This window comes from Amblyraja radiata, chromosome 27, assembly GCF_010909765.2.
Source record: "Amblyraja radiata isolate CabotCenter1 chromosome 27, sAmbRad1.1.pri, whole genome shotgun sequence".
Taxonomy (NCBI): Eukaryota; Metazoa; Chordata; class Chondrichthyes; order Rajiformes; family Rajidae; genus Amblyraja; species Amblyraja radiata.
This window is the reverse complement of record NC_045982.1, coordinates 20,844,249-20,870,214: the sequence shown is the minus strand read 5'-3', so window position 1 is coordinate 20,870,214 and position 25,966 is coordinate 20,844,249. Positions and strand designations below refer to the sequence as shown.

Genomic DNA, 25,966 nt, shown 5'->3' with positions numbered 1-25,966 from the left:
ACTGCATCCACAATCTACCTCATCTTTTAAGTTGCAGCACCCACAGTTTACCTGCAATCTTTAAATTTAGCAGACGAAAGGGCCTGTCCCACGTACGTGATTTTTTCGGCAACTCCCAGCACCCGTCATAGTCGCAGCAGGTCGCCGGAAATTTTCAACATGTTGAAAATCCAGCAGCGACCAGAAAAATGTACGACTCTTTGGGCGACTACTCACGTCCATACAGGCGACATGTCGCAGGGGTGGCGCCTGTATGGTCGTGAGTAGTCACCCAAGGAGTCGTACCTTTTTCTGGTCGCCGCTGGATTTTCAACATGTTGAACATTTTTGGCGACCTGCAATGATGACCTATGACGGGTGCCTGCAGTCGCTGAAAAAATCGCGTAAGTGGGACAGGCCCTTAAGGAATAATTGTAAGCAGAATGTGTTGCATTTGACTCCTTGAATGTTTTTTATTTATTCAAATTTGGTGCAAGTTTTGATGCAGAATTAACATTATATTTGCTTCTCTTAAGATTCAACACACACCACCTGTGTTGATCCAGGTGTTCCCTTTTTCGGAATACAGAACAATTCCCAAGGTTACCAGGTGAGTTACCAGCTACACATACACCATTTCTCCAACAATATTCCCTGTATGTCAGCATTACAGTAAATGAAATTATATTCAGCTTTGATAAATTTGATAGAAAAGACTAATTTAGAAATTAAATCTCTCCTGTAAGACCTTATATATTGCAAGTTTCAGCTAAGGGTATATATTTTCAACATCTCACTTTGTATCAAAATTATAAAGTAAGATCAGCTTCTTAGTACATAAAAGTACATCGCTGAATGGGTGAAAGGAAAGTTACTGCCCTCCACAGTGTAGCATTCGCCCACCACCAACAGTCATTGTCTCAGTTCCCCATTGCCTGGGAGTGATCTGGTACAGGCTGTACTTGCTTGCTGTATAGATCATGAACCCATTGGTGAGACCATGCACGGAGCCAGGGTCTTGTGCAACACAATAGGGTTATCTCGATGGGCCAGACTAGACACTACCCAAAATAGTGTTGAATAAACTCATAAATATCGGCAGATCCATGTCTCAGCTTTGCCATTTATTTGAACTGCCATAATTTTTTTTTAACGTTCTGGAGATTCTGAACATACAGAGGCATCCAAAAATGATTACAACTGATTTAAACAAGGGCTCAAAACTGAGTCACTTGTCGGATTTGCATATTTGGATGTACCAGACTTAATTGCATTTACCAGCAAGATTCATGTCAATATACTTGTTGAATAACTCAGGGTATTTCACATCCAAATTGTTCAGTTAATGATGAATTTAAGTCGCTGACCAAAGTAATAAAATGTCAAGTATTTTCAACTGTTACTTCATCTTACTAAATTACGAGGAGAGATTTCTTCAAATCAAGGATTTGAATATTATTTGCATGTTTATTATTAATTGTCCAAGGAAATTTTTAAAAAGTGCTAGAAATATGAAATAGAAACTTCCAGATCTTGTGATAAACTTGGATATCCTTTCTCACTCTCTACTATATTACCAGTTCTGGTGTCATGTACAAATGTACTCACAATGTTAACGGAATTGTCCAGCAGTTCAGGCAGCATTTTGCTGCCTCACTTACTGTGTGTTTCCACCATTTTCTGTTTAGGTGTGAATTGCCCATCTCAGATTATCCTTCCAAAGCTGGCTGTCGAACATGTCTAAGCTTTGCAGCGTGCATGTGCCTCGGTGGTTCTTTTTGTCATTTTACTGTAAATGAGAGCTGTGTGGTGCCATGTCCACGGCCACTTGGGAGCTGATCCTATCGGTGTGGGAAGACAGTCAATTAATAGGTCACAATGCCCAGGGGATAATCCAGGAGCAGATGCGTTTCTTTGGCAGTCGGGCAACATCATTGACTCTGCCAGCATTTTCTTTTGACTGAATTCAAGTTCTGAAACCCTAATGATTGAACTTGTATTTTGTGCATTATGTGTCCAGGCCTCTGCATGAGCTCCCCGAACAGAACCAGACTGGTACAGAACATACTGCTACGCCTTCATTTTATTAAGCAAGATTTTGTACAGCTAAAAGGCTATGTCAAATGCATAATGGATCTTTTCATATAATGCACACTTATGAATTGAAAGTGTTTAAGATAGAACTGCAGATGCTGGAAAAAACGAAGGTAGACAAAAAAGCTTGAAAAACTCAGCGGGTGAGGTAGCATTTATGGAGCGAAGGAATAGGCGACGTTTTTGGTCGAGACCCTTGTTCAGACTGATGTCGGTGGGGGCGGGAAAAAGAAAGGAAGAGGTGGAGACAGTAGGCTGTGGGAGAGTCCTTGCTTTCTCCTTCCTTCCCCTCCCCAGCATACTCCTCTGCATTATGTTTGTTTCTTCCCTTTGAATATTTCTCTTACAAGTCACTATACAATTCTCCTTTGAAACCTTGGATTTATTCTGTTTCCACAATTCCTTCAAGTATTGAATTCTGTTCCGTAAGTGCCATATCGTTTGGTCAAATTCAATCTCCTAATTTGAACAAATTCACTCTGTCTCCTCTATGTAATCCAATCCTGTTCTTGGACACCTCAATCAAATCAACTCTCCTCGCACCAAGGAGATGAATCTCAGCATCTTTAGTCTGACCATGCAGTCTCTGATCCCTAGATTCTTCCAAACTCATAACCCACACACCTCAACTTCACTAATGTATAGCTTCTTCTTCTTGCGTATGGCGTGCACAGCCTAGGACAACTTGTTCTATTTGATCTTATTTGATGGTGCATGCCAGGTTGATTGCATTCGTCAAAACAGGGCAGACCACATGAAGGTTGCAATCTCCCACCCCAGTGTATATCTAAGTACAAACCATTTACCACACAGACAGTTATACAGCCTTATAGACTCTTGTGTTTCCCACCAAACATTTTATCCAGATTTTCCATTGCCAACTGCATTCCATTCCATTGCGAGTTAGATAGAGCTCTCGGGGCTAGTGGAATCAAGGGATATGGGGAGAAGGCAGGCACGGATTATTGACTGGGGACGATCAGCCATGATCACAATGAATGGCGGTGCTGGCTCGAAGGGCCGAAGGGCCTCCTCTTGCACCTATTTTCTATGTTTCTATGCAACTGCATTCTTACATCTCTTCAAATACTTCAGGTTTAAGTTGGTTCCCTGAGCACATCTCTCTGCCACTGGAAACAAATCCTTCAGTTTTCATAGTCCTAGAGTGATACAGTGTGGAAACAGGCCCTTTGGCTCAACTTGCCCAGACCAGTCAACATGTCCCAGCTACACTAGTCCCACCCGTCTGTGTTTGGTCCATATCCCTCCAAACCTATCCACTATGTACCTGTCTAACTGTTTCATGAACGTTGTCATGTCCTTGTCCTCCGGCAATTCTTTCATCCAAACTACACTGCTTTCCTTGTGAATTCCAGCAGTTCAACTGTGCTTTCTGTCCCCTCCCACTGCCTCACCCAGATATTCACTGTTCATCATGGCATCTTGTTTAAACTATATCTTTACCTGAGCAGCCTGTTGTCAGAGCAGACATACTTGTGCTTTGGTTTGAACACAATCACAGTGACTGATTTCTCTGAGTGGGGCCTGTTTCCCACACTTGGCACTTGAAAGCCAAGAGTTTAGTTCAGTTAGCCTACAAACCTGTTATTTTTGGAGAGTGGGAGGAAAACAGAGATCCTGGAGAAAACCCATGCAGGTCACAGGGAGAATATACAAACTCTGTACAGACAAGCACCCATGGTCAAGATTGATCCTGGGTCCCTGGCACTGTAAGGCAGCAACTCTACCTCTGTGCCACCTATGGTTCTTCTTTATCCTTAAGTTGATGGGAAGTGGACTTGCTGATTCAACCAACCAAGCCTGGCTGATGCGGCTCTTATGTGATGTAGTCAGGTCATGTGGGAAGACCCTGTCCATTAAACCGCTGGGGAAACCATTTACACATCGAAAGGATTGTGGTGGCATAGCGGTAGAGTTGATGCCTTACAGGAAAATGCAACGCCGGAGTCCTGGGTTCGATCCCGACTACGGGTGCAGTCTGTACAGAGTTTTACGTTCTCACCATGACCTGCGTGGGTTTTCTGCGAGATCTTCAGTTTCCTCCCACATTCCAAAGACATACAGGGTTGTAGGTTAATTGAATTGATTAATTGGCTTAATAAATGTAAAAATTATAACCATATAACCATATAACAATTACAGCACGGAAACAGGCCATCTCGACCCTTCTAGTCCGTGCCGAACACGTATTCTCCCCTAGTCCCATATACCTGCGCTCAGACCATAACCCTCCATTCCTTTCCCGTCCATATAACTATCCAATTAATTTTTAAATGATAAAAACGAACCTGCCTCCACCACCTTCACTGGAAGCTCATTCCACACAGCCACCACTCTCTGAGTAAAGAAGTTCCCCCTCATGTTACCCCTAAACTTCTGTCCCTTAATTCTCAAGTCATGTCCCCTTGTTTGAATCTTCCCTACTCTCAGTGGGAAAAGCTTATCCACGTCAACTCTGTCTATCCCTCTCATCATTTTAAAGACCTCTATCAAGTCCCCCCTTAACCTTCTGCGCTCCAAAGAATAAAGCCCTAACTTGTTCAACCTTTCTCTGTAACTTAGTTGCTGAAACCCAGGCAACATTCTAGTAAATCTCCTCTGTACTCTCTCTATTTTGTTGACATCCTTCCTATAATTAGGCGACCAAAATTGTACCCCATACTCCAGAATTGGCCTCACCAATGCCTTGTACAATTTTAACATTACATCCCAATTTCTATACTCAATGCTCTGATTTATAAAGGCCAGCACACCAAAAGCTTTCTTTACCACCCTATCTACATGAGATTCCACTTTCAGGGAACTGTGCACAGTTATTCCCAGATCCCTCTGTTCACCTGCATTCTTCAATTCCCTACCATTTACCATGTACGTCCTATTTTGATTTGTCCTGCCAAGATGTAGCACCTCACACTTATCAGCATTAAACTCCATCTGCCATCTTTCAGTCCACTCTTCCAACTGGCACAAATCTCTCTGTAGACTTTGAAAATCTACTTCATTATTCACAACCCCACCTATCTTAGTATCATCTGCATACTTACTAATCCAATTTACCACACCATCATCCAGATCATTGATGTACATGACAAACAACAGTGGACCCAACACAGATCCCTGTGGCACCCCACTAGTCACTGGCCTCCAACCTGACAAACAACCATCCACCATTACTCTCTGGCATCTCCCATTCAGCCACTGTTGAATCCATCTTGCTACTCCACCATTAATACCCAACCATTGAACCTTCTTAACCAACCTTCCATGAGGAACCTTGTCAAAGGCCTTACTGAAGTCCATATATACAACATCCACTGCTTTACCCTCATCAATTTCCCGAGTAACCTCTTCAAAAAATTCAAGAAGATTAGTCAAACATGACCTTCCAGGCACAAATCCATGTTGACTGTTCCTAATCAGACCCTGTTTATCCAGATGCTTATATATATTATCTCTAAGTATCCTTTCCATTAATTTGCCCACCACTGACGTCAAACTAACAGGTCTATAATTGCTAGGTTTACTGTTAGACCCCTTTTTAAACAATGGAACAACATGCGCAGTACGCCAATCCTCCGGCACTATTCCCGTTTCTAATGACATTTGAAATATTTCTGTCATAGCCCCTGCTATTTCTACACTATCTTCCCTCAATGTCCTAGGGAATATCCTGTCCGGACCTGGAGACTTATCCACTTTTATATTTCTCAAAAGTGTCAGTACTTCCTCTTCTTTGAATCTCATAGTTTCCATAGCTACTCTACTTGTTTCCCTTACCTCACATAATTCAATATCCTTCTCCTTGGTGAATACCGAAGAAAAGAAATTGTTCAATATCTCCCCCATCTCTTTTGGCTCTGCAGATAGCTGTCCACTCTGACTCTCTAATGGACCAATTTTATTCCTCGTTATCCTTTTGCTATTAATATAGCTGTAGAAACCCTTTGGGTTTACTTTCACCTTACTTGCCAAAGCAACCTCATATCTTCTTTTAGCTTTTCTAATTTATTTCTTAAGATTCTTTTTACATTCTTTATACTCCTCAAACACCTCATTTACTCCATGCTGCCTATATTTATTGTAGATCTCCCTCTTTTTCCGAACCAAGTGTCCAATTTCCCTTGAAAACCATGGCTCTTTCCGATTTTTACTATTTACTTTCAACCGAACAGGGACATAAAGATTCTGTACTCTTAAAATTTCACCTTTAAATGTACTCCATTTCTCTTCCACATCTTTCCCATAAAACAAAATGTCCCAATTTACTCCTTTTAAATCCTTTCGCATCTCCTCAAAGTTAGCCTTTCTCCAATCAAAAATCTCAACCCTAGGTCCAGTTCTGACCCTCTCCATAATTATATTGAAACTAATGGTATTGTGATCACTGGTCCCGAACTGTTCCCCAACGCATACCTCTGCCACCTGACCCGTCTCATTTCCTAACAGGAGGTCCAGCACCGCCCCTTCTCTAGTAGGTACTTCTATGTATTGCTGCAAAAAACTATCCTGCACACATTTTACAAACTCCAACCCATCCAGCCCATTTACAGAATGTGTTTCCCAGTCTATGTGTGGAAAATTGAAATCTCCCACAATCACTACCTTGTGCTTACTACTAATATCTGCAATCTCCTTAGATATTTGCTCTTCCAATTCTCGCTCCCCATTTGGCAGTCTATAATACACCCCTATAAGTGTTGCTACCCCTTTCCCATTTCTCAGTTCCACCCAAATAGCCTCCCTAGACGAGCCCTCTAATCTATCCTGCCAAAGCACTGCTGTAATATCTTCCCTGATAAGCAATGCAACACCTCCACCTCTTGCCCCTCCAATTCTATCACACTTGAAACAACGAAATCCTGGAATATTTAGTTTCCAATCACAGCCCTCCTGCAACCATGTTTCACTGATCGCCACAACATCATACTTCCAGGTGTCAATCCAGGCTCTAAGTTCATCCACCTTTCTTACAATGCTCCTAGCATTAAAAATATACACATTTAAGAAACCCACCCTCTCTTATTCTCTGTTTATTGTCTTTTTCTTCTCTCTCCCCTACATTTTGGGTCAGAGTGCTACCATTCTCTGCCTCCTGCCTCACACACTGACTGCTAGCTTTCCCAATTTGAGTCCCTCCCCCCAACCATACTAGTTTAAAGTCTCCCCAGTAGCCTTTGCAAATCTCCCCGCCAGGATATTGGTCCCCCTCGAGTTCAAGTGCAACCCGTCCTTTCTGTACAGGTCGCACCTTCCCCAAAAGAGGTCCCAATGATCCTGAAACTTGAATCCATATCCACTGCACCAGTCCCTCATCCACTCATTTATCCTCCACCTCGCTCCATTCCTACTCTCACTGTCGCATGGCACAGGCAGTAATCCTGAGATTGTTACCTTTGCAGTCCTTCTCCTTAACTCTCTACCTAACTCCCTAAATTCTTCTTTCAGGACCTCTTCTCTTTTTTTGCCTATGTCGTTGGTACCTGTATGTACCACAACTTCAGGCTCCTCTCCCTCCCATTTCTGGATTTCTTGGACCCGTTCAGACACACCCTGACCCTGGCACCAGGGAGGCAAACTACCATCCGGGTCTCTTGTCTGCGTCCACCGAATCGCCTATCCGACCCCCTGACTATAGAGTCCCCTATTACAATTGCCCTCCTCATCTTTTCCTTACCCTTCTGAGCAACAGGACCGGTCTTTATGCCAGAGGCCCGGCCGCTGTCGCTGCCCCCAGGTAGGCTGTCTCCCCCACCCTTACTCAAACATGAGTACTTATTTTCAAGGTGTACAGCCATCGGGGTACTCACCAGTCCCTGCCTCTGCCTGTTGCCCTTCCTAACTGTGACCCAGTTTTCTGTCTCCCGTGGTCTTGGAGTGACCACCTCCCTGTGACTCCTATCTATGACCTCCTCGCTCTCCCTGAGCAGACAGAGGTCATCGAGTTGCTGTTCCAGGTTCCTAACACGGTCCCTTAGGAGCCCCATCTCGACACACCTGGCGCAGATGTGGACGTCTGGAGGGCACTCAGACTCCATGACCTCCCACATCTGACATCCAGAACAGTAAACTGCCCTGGCCCTCATTCTCCCCCTTAACCGAATACAATAAAGCCTTACCCGGGATACAAGCCAATCAGCTGCTTCCTCTAGTCCTGTAACGGCTGCTTCCTCTAGTCCGTTCGACCAATCAGAGGCTTCCACTGAATTTTATCCAGTATCAAATTGTCCAACTTCCTGGGGGACTCTTCGGAAGGTACAAGGAATAAGGTACAAGTACTTGTCCAGTTTAACATTTTGTCAAAGCTGTCAGAATTTTTAAATGCTTCTGAATGTCTCTGATATCTAAAAACAAACATTAAAGCATTTAAAATAATAATGAATGAAAATCACCTCAAACTACTATATCTTCAATTTTTAAACACATCATTTAGCCCTTACATTTCTTCTCAGCAGCCACATACTCTCCATTCAGATGAATGTTTGCACATCCTGCCTCGTTTAACCTGGTGAAAGATCTATTAAGATTCCCCATTGGGGAATTATAGCATATGCCCATCCAACAGCAAGGTGCTCCTGCAGGAATCTTTGTAAAGGTTTGGACTTCCATACCTAGGTATGCTCATGCTGAAGTCCTACACATGCTATATATTGTAAGGATGCAGGGCAGGGTGGTGCAGTGGTAGCATTGCTGCCGAACAGCACTTGCAGCGCCGGAGACCGTTTCGATCCCGGCTACAGGTGCTGTCTGTACAGAGTTTCTACATTCTTCCCATGACCGCGTAGGTTTTTTCCAAGATCTTCGGTTTCCTCCCACACACCAAAGACATACAGTTTGTAGGGTAATTGGCTTGGTACAAGTGTAAATTGTCCCGTGTGTGTGTCGGATAGTGTTGATGCGGGGGGATCGCTGGTCGGTGAAGCCTCGGTGGACCGAAGTGCCTGTTTCCACGCTGTATCTCAAAAATTAAAAAAAAAAAATTCTTACATTGCCATGCAATGGCCAGCAAAATCCCAACCATGGCTATACATTTTGTATCACAAAATGAAAATAATTTTGTTTTGACCACACAAGCACAAATGAAAACTGGACAATTGTTTTGCTATGCGTTAAACTGCAAATCAATTGCTATTACTCCTGAGGGGAAACAGAACATTGAATGCACTGTGAGATTGTCATTAGATTGTTGCCAGAGTTAGAGGACTTTTGCGATAGATGATCTTTATTATAGGAAATTGCATGTATTTTCAGGAGGGAATCATTTTGGCACCAATTTTGTCCCAAATGAAAGTTAAACAGTGACAGAAAAAACTGCTGATGTTTCTCAAACAGTGTAAATCCTATTTAGAACCAGATTAATTCCAAGCAAGGATTTAGAATTAATTACTTGAGGCAATTAATTATTTGTGATTCAAAGGAGTCTCATCCTTTTTCTCTCATTCTGGAACAAGTAACAGTGGGAATAAAAGTCATGCGTTAATAGTTTTAATCTCATCTGAGGAACTTTTTGAGAGTACTGAAACAATTTATTACTAACTAGAGTCTGCTCTATGCACTTGCAATAAAAATGGTATACTTATGACATTTAGTGGAGTTTTCAGATGTTTATCATTTGAACAATTGATATGCTGACTTTTTCACTTTTTTGACAGGTTGGAAGTACAGTGGGCTTCAAGTGCCAGAAAGGCTATCTTCTCCTTGGATCAAGTACACGCTCTTGTCTTGCCAATCTCACCTGGAGCGGTACTCAGCCTGAATGTATCTGTATGTTAACTTTTTATGTTTGTTTTTCACTACAGCATTCAGTAGAATGTGTTCTTACTCTGCACTCTTGTGACTTAATTATTTGCTAACATAAAATGTTATTTAATGACCCATTTTATCTGATAAACATGGTGAGCGCCCATCTTAGATGATAATAATTCACCCCTTCTGTAATTTGATGTTTACCTAGAGAAGGTGAATCAAGGACCAGAGGACATAGATCTAAGGTGAAGGGGAAAAGATTTAAGGAATCTGAGACGTAACCTTTTCACACAAAGGGTGGTGGGTGTATGGAACAAGCTGCCAGAGGAGGTTGTTGAGGCTGGGACTATCACGATGTTTTAGAAACAGTTAGACAGGCACATTGATAGGGCAGGTTTAAAGAGATATGGACTAAGTGCGGGTAGGTGGGACTAGTGTAGCTTGGACATGTTTGCCAGTGTGGGCACGTTGGGCAGATAGGCCTGTTTCCACGCTGCATCACTATGAATCTATGACTCTAATTTAAAAATTGTCAGAGGAACAAGCAGCAAAAAGGATAGAATTGTGAAAAGGGTGCAATTTTCCAAATGCCAAGCACCTTCTTTAGAGCTGAAATGTTTTGAGGTTCCATTCATGAAAAGAAGTAAAAAGGCCACAGCATTTCCACTTCTACATGCACCAGTGGCTAATCCACCTGCTTCCATTCATTGGAATCATCCAGAGATATGTTCAGTCTGTGCAGAGGGATTGTTTCAACAATTTAAACCCCAGAAATATAAGTAGGTGTAAGTCATCTTCAGACTAAATGGAGGCTGAGGATGCTTTACCAGAATAAGACCAAATGGAAATGATTGAGAAGAACCTAATTTCTTCTCAAATGGCATATAAATTTAGCAGACTAGCTGGAGATGTTGATTGCAATTATGTTCAGTAAGTTGAAAATGTCAGACGTGTGCACTATTATTAGTGAAGCCTTTCAGTCATAATCTGCACTGAACTGTTCTCTGCTCTAGTTGATCAAATCAGGTTGAAATTGTTGATTAAAGGACATACTTTAAGATTACATAGTACTGTGTATATCTTCCCATATGATCCTAATAATAGATTTTCTTTATGCATTCATTGTCCATCCCAAAGTTTATAAATGTATAATTCTAATCTTTTTTAAAGCGCACCATTGCAGACAACCTGAGACTCCTCCCCATGTGAATGTGGGATCCATTGATCTGCCTTCACTTGGATACACTCTAATATACACGTGCCAGTCTGGTTTCTACCTTGCTGGAGGATCAGAGCATCGGACATGCAGGCCTGATGGAAACTGGTCGGGAAAGCAGCCTCTTTGTTATGGTAAGCACTTGACAAAATATATTTGCTACTTTGGCAGCTTTTCTTACAAATAGAACCAGAAAGTAATACTTGTGCCTTCAAGTGCTGTGCCACTTGATCTAAAATGTAACTGCGAAAACAAAATTCAATGCACTTTGTTTCTGTTGTCCTGTCCTGTGTAATTGTGTCAATTGCTATGTAAATTGTCAAGTGCTTCAGTAATTCAACACCCTTAGTTGTCAGTGTCAATGTGCCACACTATGTCAAGTGGTAGCTTGAGGATTGAAGCCTCTGTAATTATGTCACATGTTGCTGCTATAGTGTATATTCATCCTGTTTTCTCACGCTTTTTAGTTACATATTTTATGATGTACAGGGTCAGAGAAAAACGATCAGGTTTGGTCATGATGTTATACAAATAATGTCACCATAACTTGAATCCACAGTCAGAGCCAACTCTCTCCTTGCGAGAGATAAACTTACTCCATTTATCCCAACAAGATTGGTTCCTTATCATGGTTTGTACCTTCAAGACTGTGATTGTGTAAATGCCGTCTCCAATTCACTATATTGTGGAGCTTTCATTAATACTGAGTGTTAAAAAGAAAATAGCTTAATACAGATTTCTTTTTAAAATATACAATATCATAAACCATTGTGATTTAGATTACAAATGAGTAAAATAGGTAAGACAGCTATCACCTCCACTGCCTCTGAAAGTGAAATGTTACAGTACCTCACATTTCGCTTGGGTAGCTTACACCCCAGCGGCATGAACATTGACTTACCTTACTTCAAGTAACCTTTCCTTTCCCTCTCTCTCCATCCTTCCCCCTTCACAATTTTCAGACCATTCTTAATGTCTCTGACTACATTTTATCTGTTAGCTTTGTTGTTAGCTTCTCCCAAATAACAATGATCTATTCTACATATTCCTTGAGCTTCATACCCTTTTTGCCCTATTTTCACACCTTACACTTCCTTATCTATACACTTCCTTATCAATGTACCTCCCTCTCCCCTGACATCAGTCTGAAGAAGGGTCTCGACCCGAAACGTCACCCATTCCTTCTCTCCAGAGATGCTGCCTGTCCCGCTGAGTTGCTCTAGCATTTTGTGTCTATCTTCATGTTTTCCACCTTTAAGCATAATTGGTTCTGATGCTTTGTTCTTTGTCCTGTTGTCAGGGATCATTAATAAGAAGTGAATAGAATACATTAAGGAATAGGGCATATTCTGAAAATAGAATAGAATAGAATAGAATAGAATAGAATACGTTTATTGTCATTGCACAAACATCTGTGCAACGAAATTCCATTGCAACTCCTTCGGTGTGTACATAAAAGACACAGGATAAAAAATTTAAAAAGAACAAAACACAACAGCCAATGACTCACATATACACAAGATCAGTAAAGAAAATAATAAATAGGTATTACAAACATTTTAAAAGAATATTGCGCATTATCTTGCACCCCAAATCATATTGTGCTTCCCCCAGTGTTCTCTGTTAAAGTTAAGTTCTTTTATCGCACATGGTTAGAAACTATTTTTTAGTCTACCGGTGCGAGCCTTCAGAGACCAGTATCACCTCCCAGAGGGTAGCAGAGTGAAAAGGTGGTTGGCAGGGTGGGATGTGTCCTGCTTGATGTTTGTGGCCCGGCGCAAGCATCGGGCCCTGTATATGTCATCCAGGGAGGGCAGTTGAGCGTTTGTGATGCTCTGTGCAGTTTTAATAACTCTCTGCAGCGCCCTCCTCTCAGCCACAGTGCAGCTAGCAAACCACACCAGGATGCCATAGGAGAAGGACAGCAGCAGCGGCTGTGAAACGTTTGCTCTCCGCAGAGACCTCAGGAAATATAGCCGCTGCTGTGACTTTTTCATGAGAGTGACAGTGTTCATTGTCCATTTGAGGTCCTGGGAGATGTATATTCCCAGGAACTTAAAGTCAGTGACTCTCTCCACCATGTCTCCTTTGATGTAGAGAAATGTTATTTATGGATTTCTTTTTGCAAAAGGTTAAGAAATATTTTTGTTGGTGACTGCAATTAGTTCTAAATAGTGAAACAAAGGGTTAGCGGTAGGATTCAGACCAATGGATCCATGGAATCCTTTGTTTCTTTGATGGGTTTAAATCTAGCTTGGAGTGAGCATAGCAGTCTTCATATTGCTATTCTACAAGTGATTTGTGTTTGAACTATTTCAATGTGACATTAGGCAATGTAAAATAGGCAATGACCCAGTGCATATTAAGTATAAATTGTAATGTCACTTTAACAAGAGCATGAGAATAGGTTGCATCAATATTGCTCTCACAGGAGGAAGGTCCATTGGAGAAAGAGGGATTAATTTTGGAAGATTTAAGCTCCACTGACAACACCAAGGAAATCACTATCCATCTGGGAATGCTTAGCAGTGAAAAATAAAATAATCCAGAGTTTCATATAAATTTTCATTTCATTTTTCAATTTGTGCAGCTCTAAGTGAAAGTAGCAACATTGCTGGCAAATGTAATCAGCAAAGTGAGAATGGTGTCAAGCCACCCAGTTACTTTCACCTGCATTAAGGTTGGAACATGCAGCACTGGACTGCAAACATTGTCCAAAATATTCTTGCTATCCCAAGTTACATAAATTAAGAAAAAGCCTTTCATTTCACCAGGACGATTCCTTGTACAGTACATCATGGCTTCCCAAATGAGATTCATTGATTGAATACAACATGGAAACAGTCCCTTCGACACGCTGAGTCTGCACAACCATGAATTGTCCATTGGCACCAGCTTTAGGTCATCCCACTTTCGCATCCACTCGCTACACACTATGGACAATTTACAGAGGCCAATTAACTGACAAGCCCGCACGCCTTTGCGATGTTGGAGGAAACTGGAGTACCTGCAGGAAACCCGTGCGGTCGCAAGGAGAATGTGCAAACACCACACAGAGAGCAGCTTAGGTCAGGATCAAACTTAAATCGCTGGCGCTGTGAGGCAGTATATTTACCGGCCGTACCACTGTGTCCCTCCCTCACAGGATCTTCCTAACCATCTAACGAAAGTTCATACGATCAGATCATAAGTGGTAGGAGTAGAATTAGACCATTCGGCCCATTACTCCACCATGGCTGATCTATCTCTCCCTCCTAACCCCATTCTCCTGCCTTCTCCCCATAACCTCTGACACCCGTACAAACAAAGAATCTATCTATCTCTGCCTTAAATATGTCCACTGACTTGGCCTCCACAGCCTTCTGTGGCAGAGATTTCCACAGATTCACCACCTTCTGACGAAATAAATTTCTCCTCATCTCCTTCCTAAAAGAAAGTCCTTTAATTCTGAAGCTATAATCTCTAGTCCTAGACTCTCTCAAGTCCTTGACACTCCAAGTCTCAAGTTCTTGTGAAATTTTTCCTTTACATCCTCTGCTGTCCACCAGTCATCCCCAGCAAAGATGGTTTAAAATGAAATCCAGGTTGGCTCTTCATGCCTCGATCTCCATATTCCAAACCAGCTTGATTCAGATACTAATTCCATGGACTCAGTAACACCAGAGCCACAATGTTGCTCTGAATATTTGATCTTCTCTATTTTAATCTGTGCAACTGTCAATTTCATTCTTCTCAGATAATTATGCAGCTCCTTGTAAAGAAGGTAATTTGCATGACATTATTTTTGCTGAGAATCCGTTTCACATATCCATAATTCTTATCAGGATGTTTCTTATCTCTTATCTTGCTCGAGGCTTATTCATTTTCTGTTTCGTTCAACCAGTTTTTGTTATAGTGACTGCAGAAGTGGATATGTGAGACGGTTTTGCATTGTACATCACCTTTCAGGATTAGGAAGCTTCATGTGTTAGAGATGCAATTCACTGAATGACAGGATGCTGCTAATGAAATAAATTTTCAACTGTTCTTTTCCCTAGCCAGGTCCTTCCCACCAGAAGAGCATATAAAAAAAATCAAGTATGCTCTGGTTTAAAGGGTCAGACAATCTTAGCATCATACTTGAAATGCAGGATGTATTGATCCTGTTGTGTACTTGAAGTTTATATACTCGTGGCTACGTTCTCCTGAGCTATGTATGTATGCATTGAAATTCGTAAGGTAAAATAAACTAAAAAATGACCCAAAAAAAGCAAAATTGGGTCATGCAATGCATATCTTAAGCCTGTTCTGCTTTAAAATATCATAATCAGGTGATGTATTTTGGAAGTCGAGCTGTTGATAAGTTACAGAAATACAAGGAACTGCAGTTGGTGGTTTACAAGAAAAGCACAAAGTGCTGGAATAACTCAGCAGGTCTGGCAACATGGGCTCCATGGTCTCCAGAGATGCTATCTGACAGACTGAGTTCCTCCAGCAATTTGTGTATTTTGCTGATAAATTACATTGTGTTCACATTTATACACAGCCTTCATCACAACATTATTCAAAAATAAAATGTAAGGAAACACTAATGTTACTGTACATATGAGGGAAACACCTGCACTCTCCTATATTTCCTTTGGCAAAAGCAGAAGGCTTTACCCTGCACTAAACATTGTTCCCATATCATGTAAATCATACTCTGTAAATGGATCGATGTTAATCATGTTTTGTCTTTCTGCTGAGAAAGCCACGCTTTATTGCATGCTAACGCTTTCTGCGTTAGCATGCAACATAAGCTTTTCACTGCAACTCGCTACACGTGACAATAAACTAAACTGTAACAGAAGAAAACAAGTATCACAGGAGCTCAGGATAACAAAAAAATGCATTTGATATTGTGAAGGATGTTAGTCATAGAGTCATTTAACAGGAAACAGGCCCATTGGCCCAACTTGCCTATGCCGACAAGGATGCCCTATCACCTGCAGCTCAACACTGACAAGACTAAAGAGTTGGTGGTGGACTTAGGAGGAGAGGAACACCCCTGTCTCCATCAATGGTATGGATGTGCAGTTTACGAGGGAATACAAATACCTGGACTAGTCCAGGAACGCTGAGGCCCTGTACAAGAAGGGACAGAGCCACCTGAACTTTTTGAGAAGGCTCCGCTCCTTTAACGTCTGCAGTGAGATGCTGCAGATGTTCTACCAATCGGTGGTAGCCAGCACCATCTTCTTCGCTGCCGTGTGCTGGGGCAGCAGGGCAAAGGCTGCGGACGCCAATAGGATCAACAAACTCATCAGGAAAGCTGGCCCCGTCCTTAGATTCTTGGGAGATGGTCTTGGAGGGGAGGATGCTCCTCAAACTGTGGAGCATCCTGGACAATACAGCTCACCCCCTCTATGACACACTGGTCAACCTGAGGAGCACCTTCAGCAACAGACTGGTTCCACCAAGATGCACCACAGTAGATCCTTCTTCCCTGCGGCTATCAAACTTTACAACTCCTCTCCCTTCTGTCATGGGGTAGATTGAGACTGACTCCCCCCCCCCCCCCCCCCCCCTCAATCTTTACACATCCCCAAAGCCTTTCCACTCATCACTTTAATTTCATGTTTCATGTATATTGTGTTTTTTATGACTGTTGGCAAATTAATTTCCCGCCTGGGATAAATATATTTCTATCGTATCGTATCGTATCTACACAAGTCCCACCTGCCCATGGAGGCATACTCAGGCTATGCATGATCTGTGCAAGTGTCTACATTCCTGTTTAGTACAGTCCAACTTTAATGGTTGTGAAGAAAATTGAGCATCTTAACATAAATCTCAGTTTGCTAGTATATCTGCCTGCAAAGATGCACCCTGGCTACTTTTACTTAAAACTGAAAACACTGTTAAACTTTCCAGTAAAATGTAGTATATGTGCTGTCGTTTGACTGAATCGAGCACTTCAGAGACCGTGGCATGATATTTTCTCAGGTACTACATTCATCCGCTCAACGTTATTGAGAATGCAGCTTGTCTTGTGAGCCATAAACCATTAAAATGTGTACAGAGTGTTGCTTCTTCAAGCTATATTTATAATTGCATTTACTGTACTACAGTGTGATTAGTTGCAAATCTAAAAGTAATCTAGAATACCATACTTTTTTCAATCATCTGTGAATGATTTGCAGAATGTGGGTTTCGTATTCATGGCAAATGCCCCATTTTTCTTTATTTATTTTTATGATACATTGAAAGGAATATCACATTATGGGCTTATTCTTAATTCAGTTCTACTGCTCTCTGCTTCTGACCCCCTTGGCAAATGAGATTTTTCTTTACAATCAGACCATTTCCTCCCTCAATCACTTCCTGGCTTATTCATGGTATATCCAATCCTCAGGAAGAAAGCCTGGCTGCGACAGGCAACCTTTCCCTTCCTTGGTGTATTGAGTTTGCTCCTTTGAAGCCTTTGAAATTGATGCCATCAACACATCAGTTAAAAACCACCCCCACCTTCCCTATTGTCATGAAGTTATAGTTGGAAATTTGTGGACTATATTAATGACAGAAATCAATATATGTTGGCATAATGGAGAATCCACGGGACCTGGAGTTAGCGCAGGAGAAAGGACTGAGGTAAAAGATGAAACACAACATTATTCAGTTTAGGTACAGTGAAAAGCTTTTGTTGTGTGCTATCCAGTCAGCGGAAAGACAATAAATGATTACAATCGAGCCATTTACAGGGTATAGTGTACATGATAAAGAAATAACATGTTAAAGAAATAGCGCAAGGTAAAGTCCGATCAAAGATAGATCGAGAGTCACCAATTAGTTAGATAGTAGTTCAGGACTGATCTCTACTTGTGGTATGATGATTCAGTTGCCTGATAACAGCTGGAGAAAAACTGTCCCTGAATCTAGAGATTTGCGTTTTCTCACTTCTATACTTTTTGCCCGATGGGAGAGGGGAGAAGAGGAAGTGGCCAGGGTGTGACTCGTCCTTGATTATGCTGCTGGCCTTCCCGAGGCAGCGTGAAGTATAAATAGAGTCACGAAAGGGGAGGTTGGTTTGTGTGATGATCTGGGCAGCGTCCACAATTTGCTGCAATTTCTTGGTGGTCTTGGATGGAGCTGTTCCCAAACCAAGCCGTGATGCATTCTGATATTCATTCACAGAGCAAGCACAAAAGAATGAATGGCCAGCACCTCTTCTATTTCTTATGTTTTTAAGTCATTGGATAAGATGTTGCCATCCAGGGAAATCTGTGGATCGTTGCAAAATAATGAAGTGCTGATTCTTGAATTCTTGAAAACAGCAATGGTGATTTCATTGGTATCTGTAGAACGGTATTATTGAATTGGCTTGAAATGATATATCATATTAAAGCTTCTTCTATGATAAATATATAACTTGATTCTATGTAACTCCTTTCAATGTGCCCCATAATACTTCATAATCAATGCATTAATTGCTGCTTCAATGTAGCCAAATACAGCAAAAATTATGAAGAGCAGTACCCAACAATGTGTTATGTTCAGAAATTATGTTTCAGAGATGTCGGTTAAGAGATACATATCAGCAAGATTTCTACAGACATTTCTGTCCCCTTAAATTGTGATAGAATATATTACATCCACCAGACAAGTCCGATCAAAGATAGTCTGAGAGTCACCAATAAGTAACAGAATATATTACATCCACCAGGTAGACAAGCAACTCATTCAAAGATCACCACTCTTGCATACTTACAATTTTGAAACTCAAGAGTGAACATGTATCCAAAATTTCAAACTAATACTTGAAAACAAAGCTTCTGGTTCAGAGGCAAAAACTATTACAACTTTCCTCTGGTCAATGACCAAGAAGCCTTCAGTTTTTTCAAGAAAAATTGACAATCAGAGGGATAATCATATTTTCAACTGAGCTATAAATGCTTACATAAGGGCTCTGAGAAACGTTCAAATGCCTTGAAACTCATTGCAGCTGTATTTTCCACCAGTTCCCCCACCATTCCAGGAACTTAAAATGAAATTATTTTCTTCAACTCAATTATACAATGCACTCAGAACCTCCAAGGACTATCCATTTGCACAGATGGGAAAATAATCTAATAAAACAATGTTCTCCACATAAAACAATAACATCTTCTATCTACACAGATGCGGCATGACCCCTCATGTCTTCACAAATCTTCTCTGCACTCTTTTCAGCTTATTGACATCCTTCCTATAGCAGAATGACCAAAATTGAACACAATACTCCAAATTGTGGCCTCATCACTGTCTTGTATAACTCTAACATAACGTTCCAATTCCTATGACAAAAAATGCTGGAGTAACTCAGTGGGTCAGGCACCATCTCAGGTGAAAATGGATAAGTAACGTTTAGTGTCTGACCCCCTTCATCAGACTGAAGAAGAGTCCTGACCTGAAACATTTGTTGTCTTTTTCTCTCCAGAGATTCTGCCTGGACCACTGAGTTGCTCCAGCATTTTGTGTTGATCTTTGGTATAGACCAATATCTGCAGTTCCTTTTCATTATATTACCTCCAAACGACTGTACTCAATGCCCTGAATGGTGAAAGCCAATGTACCACAGAATTTCTGTCATGGCAATTTTAGGGAACTATTTTAGGGAACCTGTCCACCTGAATTCCTCTGCTCCACAACACTCTCCAGAGCCCTCCCATTCACCGTGAAGGTCCTGCCCTGGTTTGACTTCCCAAAATGCAACATCTGCATTAAACTCCATGAGCCAATCCTCAGCCCATTTGTCCAACTGATCAAGAGCCTGTTGTAATTTTTAAAAACCATCTTCAATACCAACCACTTTAGTGTCATCTTCCAACTTACTAATCATGCCTTGTATATTCTCATCTACATCGTTGATATAACCCACAAACAGCAATTGGCCCAGCACCGATCCATGAAGCACACCACCACTAGTCAAAGGCCTCCAGACCAAAAACACACTTTCACCATCACCCCCTGCTTCCTTCCATGAAGCCAATTATTTAGTTCACTCTCCCTGGGTTGCATGCGATCTAACCTTCCAGGGCAGCCTACCATATGAAACCTTATCAAATGTCTTGCTGGAAGTCCAGATAGACCACGTCTAAGGTCTTGCCCTCATCAACCTTTTGGATTACATCTTCAAAAAACTCAATTAAATTTGTAAGACCCAACCTCCCACGTACAAAGACGTGCTATCTCTAATCATCCTCTGTCTATCCAAATACATATATATCTTATCAATCAGAATCCTCTCCAGTAACTTACCTACCACAGATGTTAGGTTTATTTGAATTATTTTTTCCGAATAACACTGCCTTCAGCGATTTGATAGATCAGAATCTTCAATGAATTTGATTGATCCCTTTGTGAAATGAAACACTTGTGAAAGCCCGGCTCTCTCCTGGTTTTGATAGGTATACACAGAAGCATACTTCATACAATTGTGCAGAGAATTCCAGTCAGTATCATTCATGGTGATGGATTCATTAATCTGGTGTTTCACCAGTTAGAATATCTGCCACTTATGTTTGTGCAAGTTGTTGCAACTGTACTTTTAATGCCAATTTTGCAATAATAATAATCATAAAAATATTAGTAGTAATAGTCACACTTCATGTGATCTAAAATTATGTGGCATGAATAGGATACCTTACAGACTAGAGTTTATAAGTGACCTCCAGCTCATCATATACAGTGAGTGAGGCAACACTGAACACTAACGAGAATAAATGAATGATCACAGATCAGTACCAAGTCTGGCCTAGTCTTCATGATTTGTTGCAACTCTGCTATATTTCTGGTTATTTATAGAAAACTATATACCTTGTTTGATTACCTTCAGATAAAGCAACCAGACAGTAGATATACAATTTCTTTTTTTTTTAAAGGTGAGTCTTTAACTGTGAAAAGTAGAGCTTGTTGATTATTGCATGATCAGTTTAAGAATAAAGGGTAGGCCATTTAGGACTGAGATGACAAAAAACTTCTTCACCCAGAGAGTTGTGAATCTGTGGAATTCACTGCTGCAGAAGGCAGTGGAGGCCAATTCACTGGATGTTTTCAAAAGAAAGTTAGGGCTAATGGAATCAAGGGATATGGGGAGAAAGCAGGAACGGGTACTGATTCTGGATGATCAGCCATAATCGTAATGAATGGCGGAGCTGGCTCGATGGGCCGAATGGCCTACTCCCGCACCTATTTTCTACGTTTCTATGATTGAAATGTTTAGGTTCCCATATAAACCAATTCCTTCTCAACAGTTAATGCCTGACATTTGTTCCCAGTTGCTCTGAACAGGAACTTTGCATTATTTGATCTAAAGTGTCTTAAACATCTGCAACATCTCCCACTGAAATCATCTTTGTCAGATTCCACATGTACAGAGCTATAAAACAGCCTGCAGCAATATACTGTCATATTTCTCCCTGCAGAGGAATAGATCTTAAACTTTATGACTTCCTCATAAACTCAGGCCCACATTATTTATTGGCAGACTCATTGCCTGCAGTCTCGTCTCTATAGTCTGAAATTTGTCTTAATTATTTCTATTATTAACAGTTACTTTTTTATTATTGGCCTTGTTTAGCAGACACAAGACCCAGTGGAAGACCAATAGGAACAGTGAAGGAAATAACAAGTAGCAAACTCTCAGGTGAGTTTACAACAGAAATGCCACAAAGCATTTTAATACTTTGTTTAGGTGGTGAGTCAAATCTAATTCTGTTTTTTTTTCTCACTGATGGCAGTTCCACCCAATGTCTTTGCTCAGAATTCTCTCTGGAAAGGGTCATACGAATATCTCGGCAAGAGACAGCCAGTCATGTTAACAATTAACAGCTTTAATCTGTCCACAAGTGAAGTCAAGGCAACACTTTTAGATCAGAGTGGAGTCGAGCTCAGAATGACTGGTAAGTGGTGAACTAACATGGAGGCCTTCTGGTTAACTATAAATGTTGTACATTAAAATTGAACTTTTCTTATATTCTTTCCCAACAATGGAAACTTTATTGAACTATTCCTCATGAGGTCAGGATCAAAACTGTTCTCTACAAAATAGATAAAGTTCTCTTTTTTCAAGTAACGTGTAAAGGTTTCCCACGTTAAAATTAATCTTCTGTTGAATGCACAAAAGTGACAAATTAATATCTTTCGGCTGAGCTCCAGTTTTCCGTTTTGTTAAAGGTACGTTTCAGAATGAACTTCAGAATTGGAGCTCAACATACATTTGGTGCTCGCTTACATAATCAACAGATGAAAAACATCCGCCAACTCTGTCGTGAATTTTAATAGACTGTGATTTTGCTATAACTGATAAGAGTTAAATTTCACACAGAATTTATGTTCAAATTCAGTTGTAGTTTTTCAAAATACTTGTACTCCCCAAGTAGAACTTGAATTGAAAGGCTTTGTCTGTGGATTATCTTCAGAATCAACATTGATGCCCAATCATTATTCATCACTGTTAGCAAATATATTGGTGCTGCATATTTCATAGCATGAGCTGAAGCAGAGACCATGAGTTTGCTGGTTTCCTGTTGTCTCGTTTCTGGGACTGGTGAGATAGAGATGGAGGATGGCAGGGGTGTGAGGGGGTGGATTGGGGGATGAATGAAGGAGTACTTATAATGAAGGCGTTCGTAAGGTGGTGAAAATCAATATTAAGAATACTTAGTGTGTACTGCTTTGCATACAGTATGTCATTATGTGTAAATCAGTTCCAAATAGGACATGTAATTGCAGCAATTCCACGCTGATATCTTAAAGTTCTAATTAGGTCCTATAGCAAGGTCCCTTTTTCCGTTCTTCTCTTGCGGTTGTACTTTACCGTTCAAATGAATGGGAACCACTGTTTCAACTCATGTTCTAACCAGCTGAGCCTCATCAAGCACCTTTTCCAAGTTAACCACCAGTAAGCTCTGGACATTTGCTCTCTGCTGATGGAGTCCACATAGAGAATAATGGAGAAATCCAGTATATTTGCAGACAATTGAGCCTGGGTAATCATTATTTCCTCACAAACTGTGGACAGAGCAGCATGATTTAAGATTCATCACTGGGGTTCCTACTTCCTAAGTACATTTCCCAGAAGAGTCTCATGAATGATATGGATGAACACAATCATTACATTTTAAAAATATTTAACATGACTATATTTTTCAGGTTTCTATCAAAAGGTGGAGCACCATCTTCTTCTTGAACTTTATAAAATCCGAGGTCCTGTTGAAATATTCGTACACAAATTTAAGAGTGACAACCTGGCATTGGACGGATACGTAAGTATTGATGAGCCCTTTCAATCTTTAAAATGTTGCAAGAGACATTTTGGACAGAAAAATATGGAAGTGTCATTCACACTGCAAAGTACAGTCCTAGATCTCTGACAGTTTGTCAGCATGTGTAACTCTGCTGGTCTATAGAATGCGAAAGCATTGAAAAGTGGCATACTCCAATTCACAGTGCAGACTTGTAGCTCAAATGCATATTGATAGCACAGTGTAAAGTTTTTCTGAACCAGCCTAAAGAAAATCAGATTAGCAATTACAAAAGGATTTAATATCAAATATGAATGATATTACATATTTAATATTAACCATAAACACATGGAGATTAATTTATATGCCCCAGGGTGCAGCATCTGTTGGCGATGTAGTTTCCTATTTCCAAAACTTTCCTCTGTGTCCTTTTAGACACTCTTTTTTATAATTTTCAAGTCAAATTTGCATTAGAATTTAGTCTCAGCATCAATACCAGCAGGTTATGACACTCCATGCTAAGTATCGTTTAATGTATAGAGATGTCTTCTAACAGCTGAAGGGGTACTGAGAAGTAAGGAAAGGGGAAAGTAACTAATGGGATTGCTTCTCTGGGAGCTGGCAAAGATTCTGATGATTCAGATTATATAAGATAAAATTTTGATCTTCTCGAATAATCTTCAAGTGATATTTTCCTAAAATCATTTTGCTTGGGATGAAAAATTATTGTTACTTTCTTATTTTGAAAATATTTTCCGTTTTCTCACAATATTCTTTGCCTAAGTGGAAAAAACGGTCCATTTGTCAGCCTTTGCCAATAATCTCGTATTGTCATTATAATGGAATGCCCAAAATAGCAGCCCAAATTTTAGTATAAATCCAACAACAGTCAATGTTTGGATCGTCAATGCCTTCTGTGCAAAAGTTAACATCTCATTTCTTCCCCTGCAGTTTATTTCATCTCCAAAAAATCTTGTAAATACAAATGCCAAACCACAATCAATATTCTGATCTTGAATCACATTAAAAAATCTTGCCAGTTTTCCAAATTACATTGTTGCCTTTTTATTTGTTTGCCAAATATAAAATTTGATTTACCAAAATTCAATTGGGAAGTGTTTTAGAATGTTGCTGTTGTGTTTCATCCCACAGCAACAAAATAATACCCCCTCCTCCACTAAGAGTCCATTAACAAGCTTCACAGATTGCAACTATTTATTCCTCTTGGGCTCACACCTATCTCTAGCCAACAATCTGCCCATTAGGGAAACCTCCTCGCCTGAGGTAATCTGTGTCAGCCCTGATATGTCCTGCGTTTTTTCTCTTCCAGTTTTTTTTCCCCCACTCTTCCTTCCACAAGGGTCCCGATCCAAAATGTTGCTTATCCATTTACTCCATTACTCCTGTTGTGTTACCCCAGCAATTTTTGTCTATCTGTATCAAAATAATATTGTTTTAAGTATATGATAACAGCTGCAGGTTTGATCACAGACCTGAAATATACTTATTCTACAAATAACTGTTTTTATTCAACATCTTGTCAATCCCTTGTGAATAACCTACTGTTAAAAGCAGAAAATAACTTTAAAAATCTATTCCCGTTTAAGGATTTGTTTTATTTCTGTAAAGTAATTCCATAGATATATATATTTTTTATAATATTCAAAAATTGCATATTTATTTTATTGCGCCTAAGTAAGGCATAAGTTTAAGATCCTCCTTGAAAACTATGAAGCAAGAGTAGCTACAGCTCAATGATTAAAACTTGGGCAGGTACAGGTGCACAACCTTTTATCCGAAAGCCTTGGGACCAGACACTTTTCGTAATTCAGAATTTGTCGGCCTTCGGAATGGAAATTTTTTAGCGTAGATTTTAATGGCTGGCTCAGTGGTAGAGTGCTCGGCTCATATCCGCAAGGTCGCGAGTTTGCGCCTTGATCCCGGCAATTACTCGGTCGCGAGTTTGAGTCTTCAATGTCGTTTTTTCTTGCAGAATAAATGTCTGTATGAAATGCAGTGTGTTGAATGAATTCCTGAATTTGTAAATGTGCCCGCAGCATTGAATCACCTCTCGCACTCATGTCACCCTAGCGGGGCTACATGCCCTTAGGCAGCCTAGCTCGGGGATTCTTGAATCCCCGAGCTAGGTCGCGAGTTTGCGCCTCGACCCTGGCAGTTACTCGGTCGCGAGTTTGAGTCTTCAATGTAGTTTTTTCTTGCAGAATAAATGTTTGTATGAAATGCAGTGTAGGAGAGGTGTACTGACTGTGTGGGCAGAACTTTGGAAGTGATTGCCCACCAGTCTAAAAAGCCGCTGTGTCTCCCTGTCCCTGGGATAGCAGGGGGCGATCAAACAGCACAATACCCCCCTCCCCCTCCAACTCCAGAGGAATCCGCTCCCCGATGGGCCGCTACGGAGACAAGTGGCAGTTTGCCCACAGCCCGAGCTGCGCCCCCTCATCCGCCACCCCAATAACAAGACGTACCTTGCACACCATCAGCTTCTGCCCCTACGTGTTCCTCTGGAGTTGGAGCGGGGCTGGGCTGGAGTTGCTGCTGGCTGTGGGTCTCTGGGATCTCCGTGCTTGCAGTGGGCCTGGGGGTCGGTGTCCCGTTGGTCCTGACGTCTCCGGTGACTGGCACTGACCTGCTGGTATCGCTGACGTGAAGA

At 41.0% G+C, this 25,966-nt stretch overlaps 1 protein-coding gene across 1 annotated transcript in view; it reads left to right on the top strand.

Annotated features, from left to right (window-relative positions):
- The window catches only part of csmd2 (CUB and Sushi multiple domains 2), a 573,225-nt gene that overhangs the window by 526,542 nt on the left and 20,717 nt on the right, over positions 1-25,966 (top strand). Inside the window, 6 exon segments of the mRNA XM_033045391.1 lie at positions 516-589; positions 9,744-9,855; positions 11,008-11,187; positions 21,630-21,695; positions 21,790-21,951; positions 23,204-23,316. Of these exon segments, the coding sequence (XP_032901282.1) occupies positions 516-589; positions 9,744-9,855; positions 11,008-11,187; positions 21,630-21,695; positions 21,790-21,951; positions 23,204-23,316 (707 nt within the window).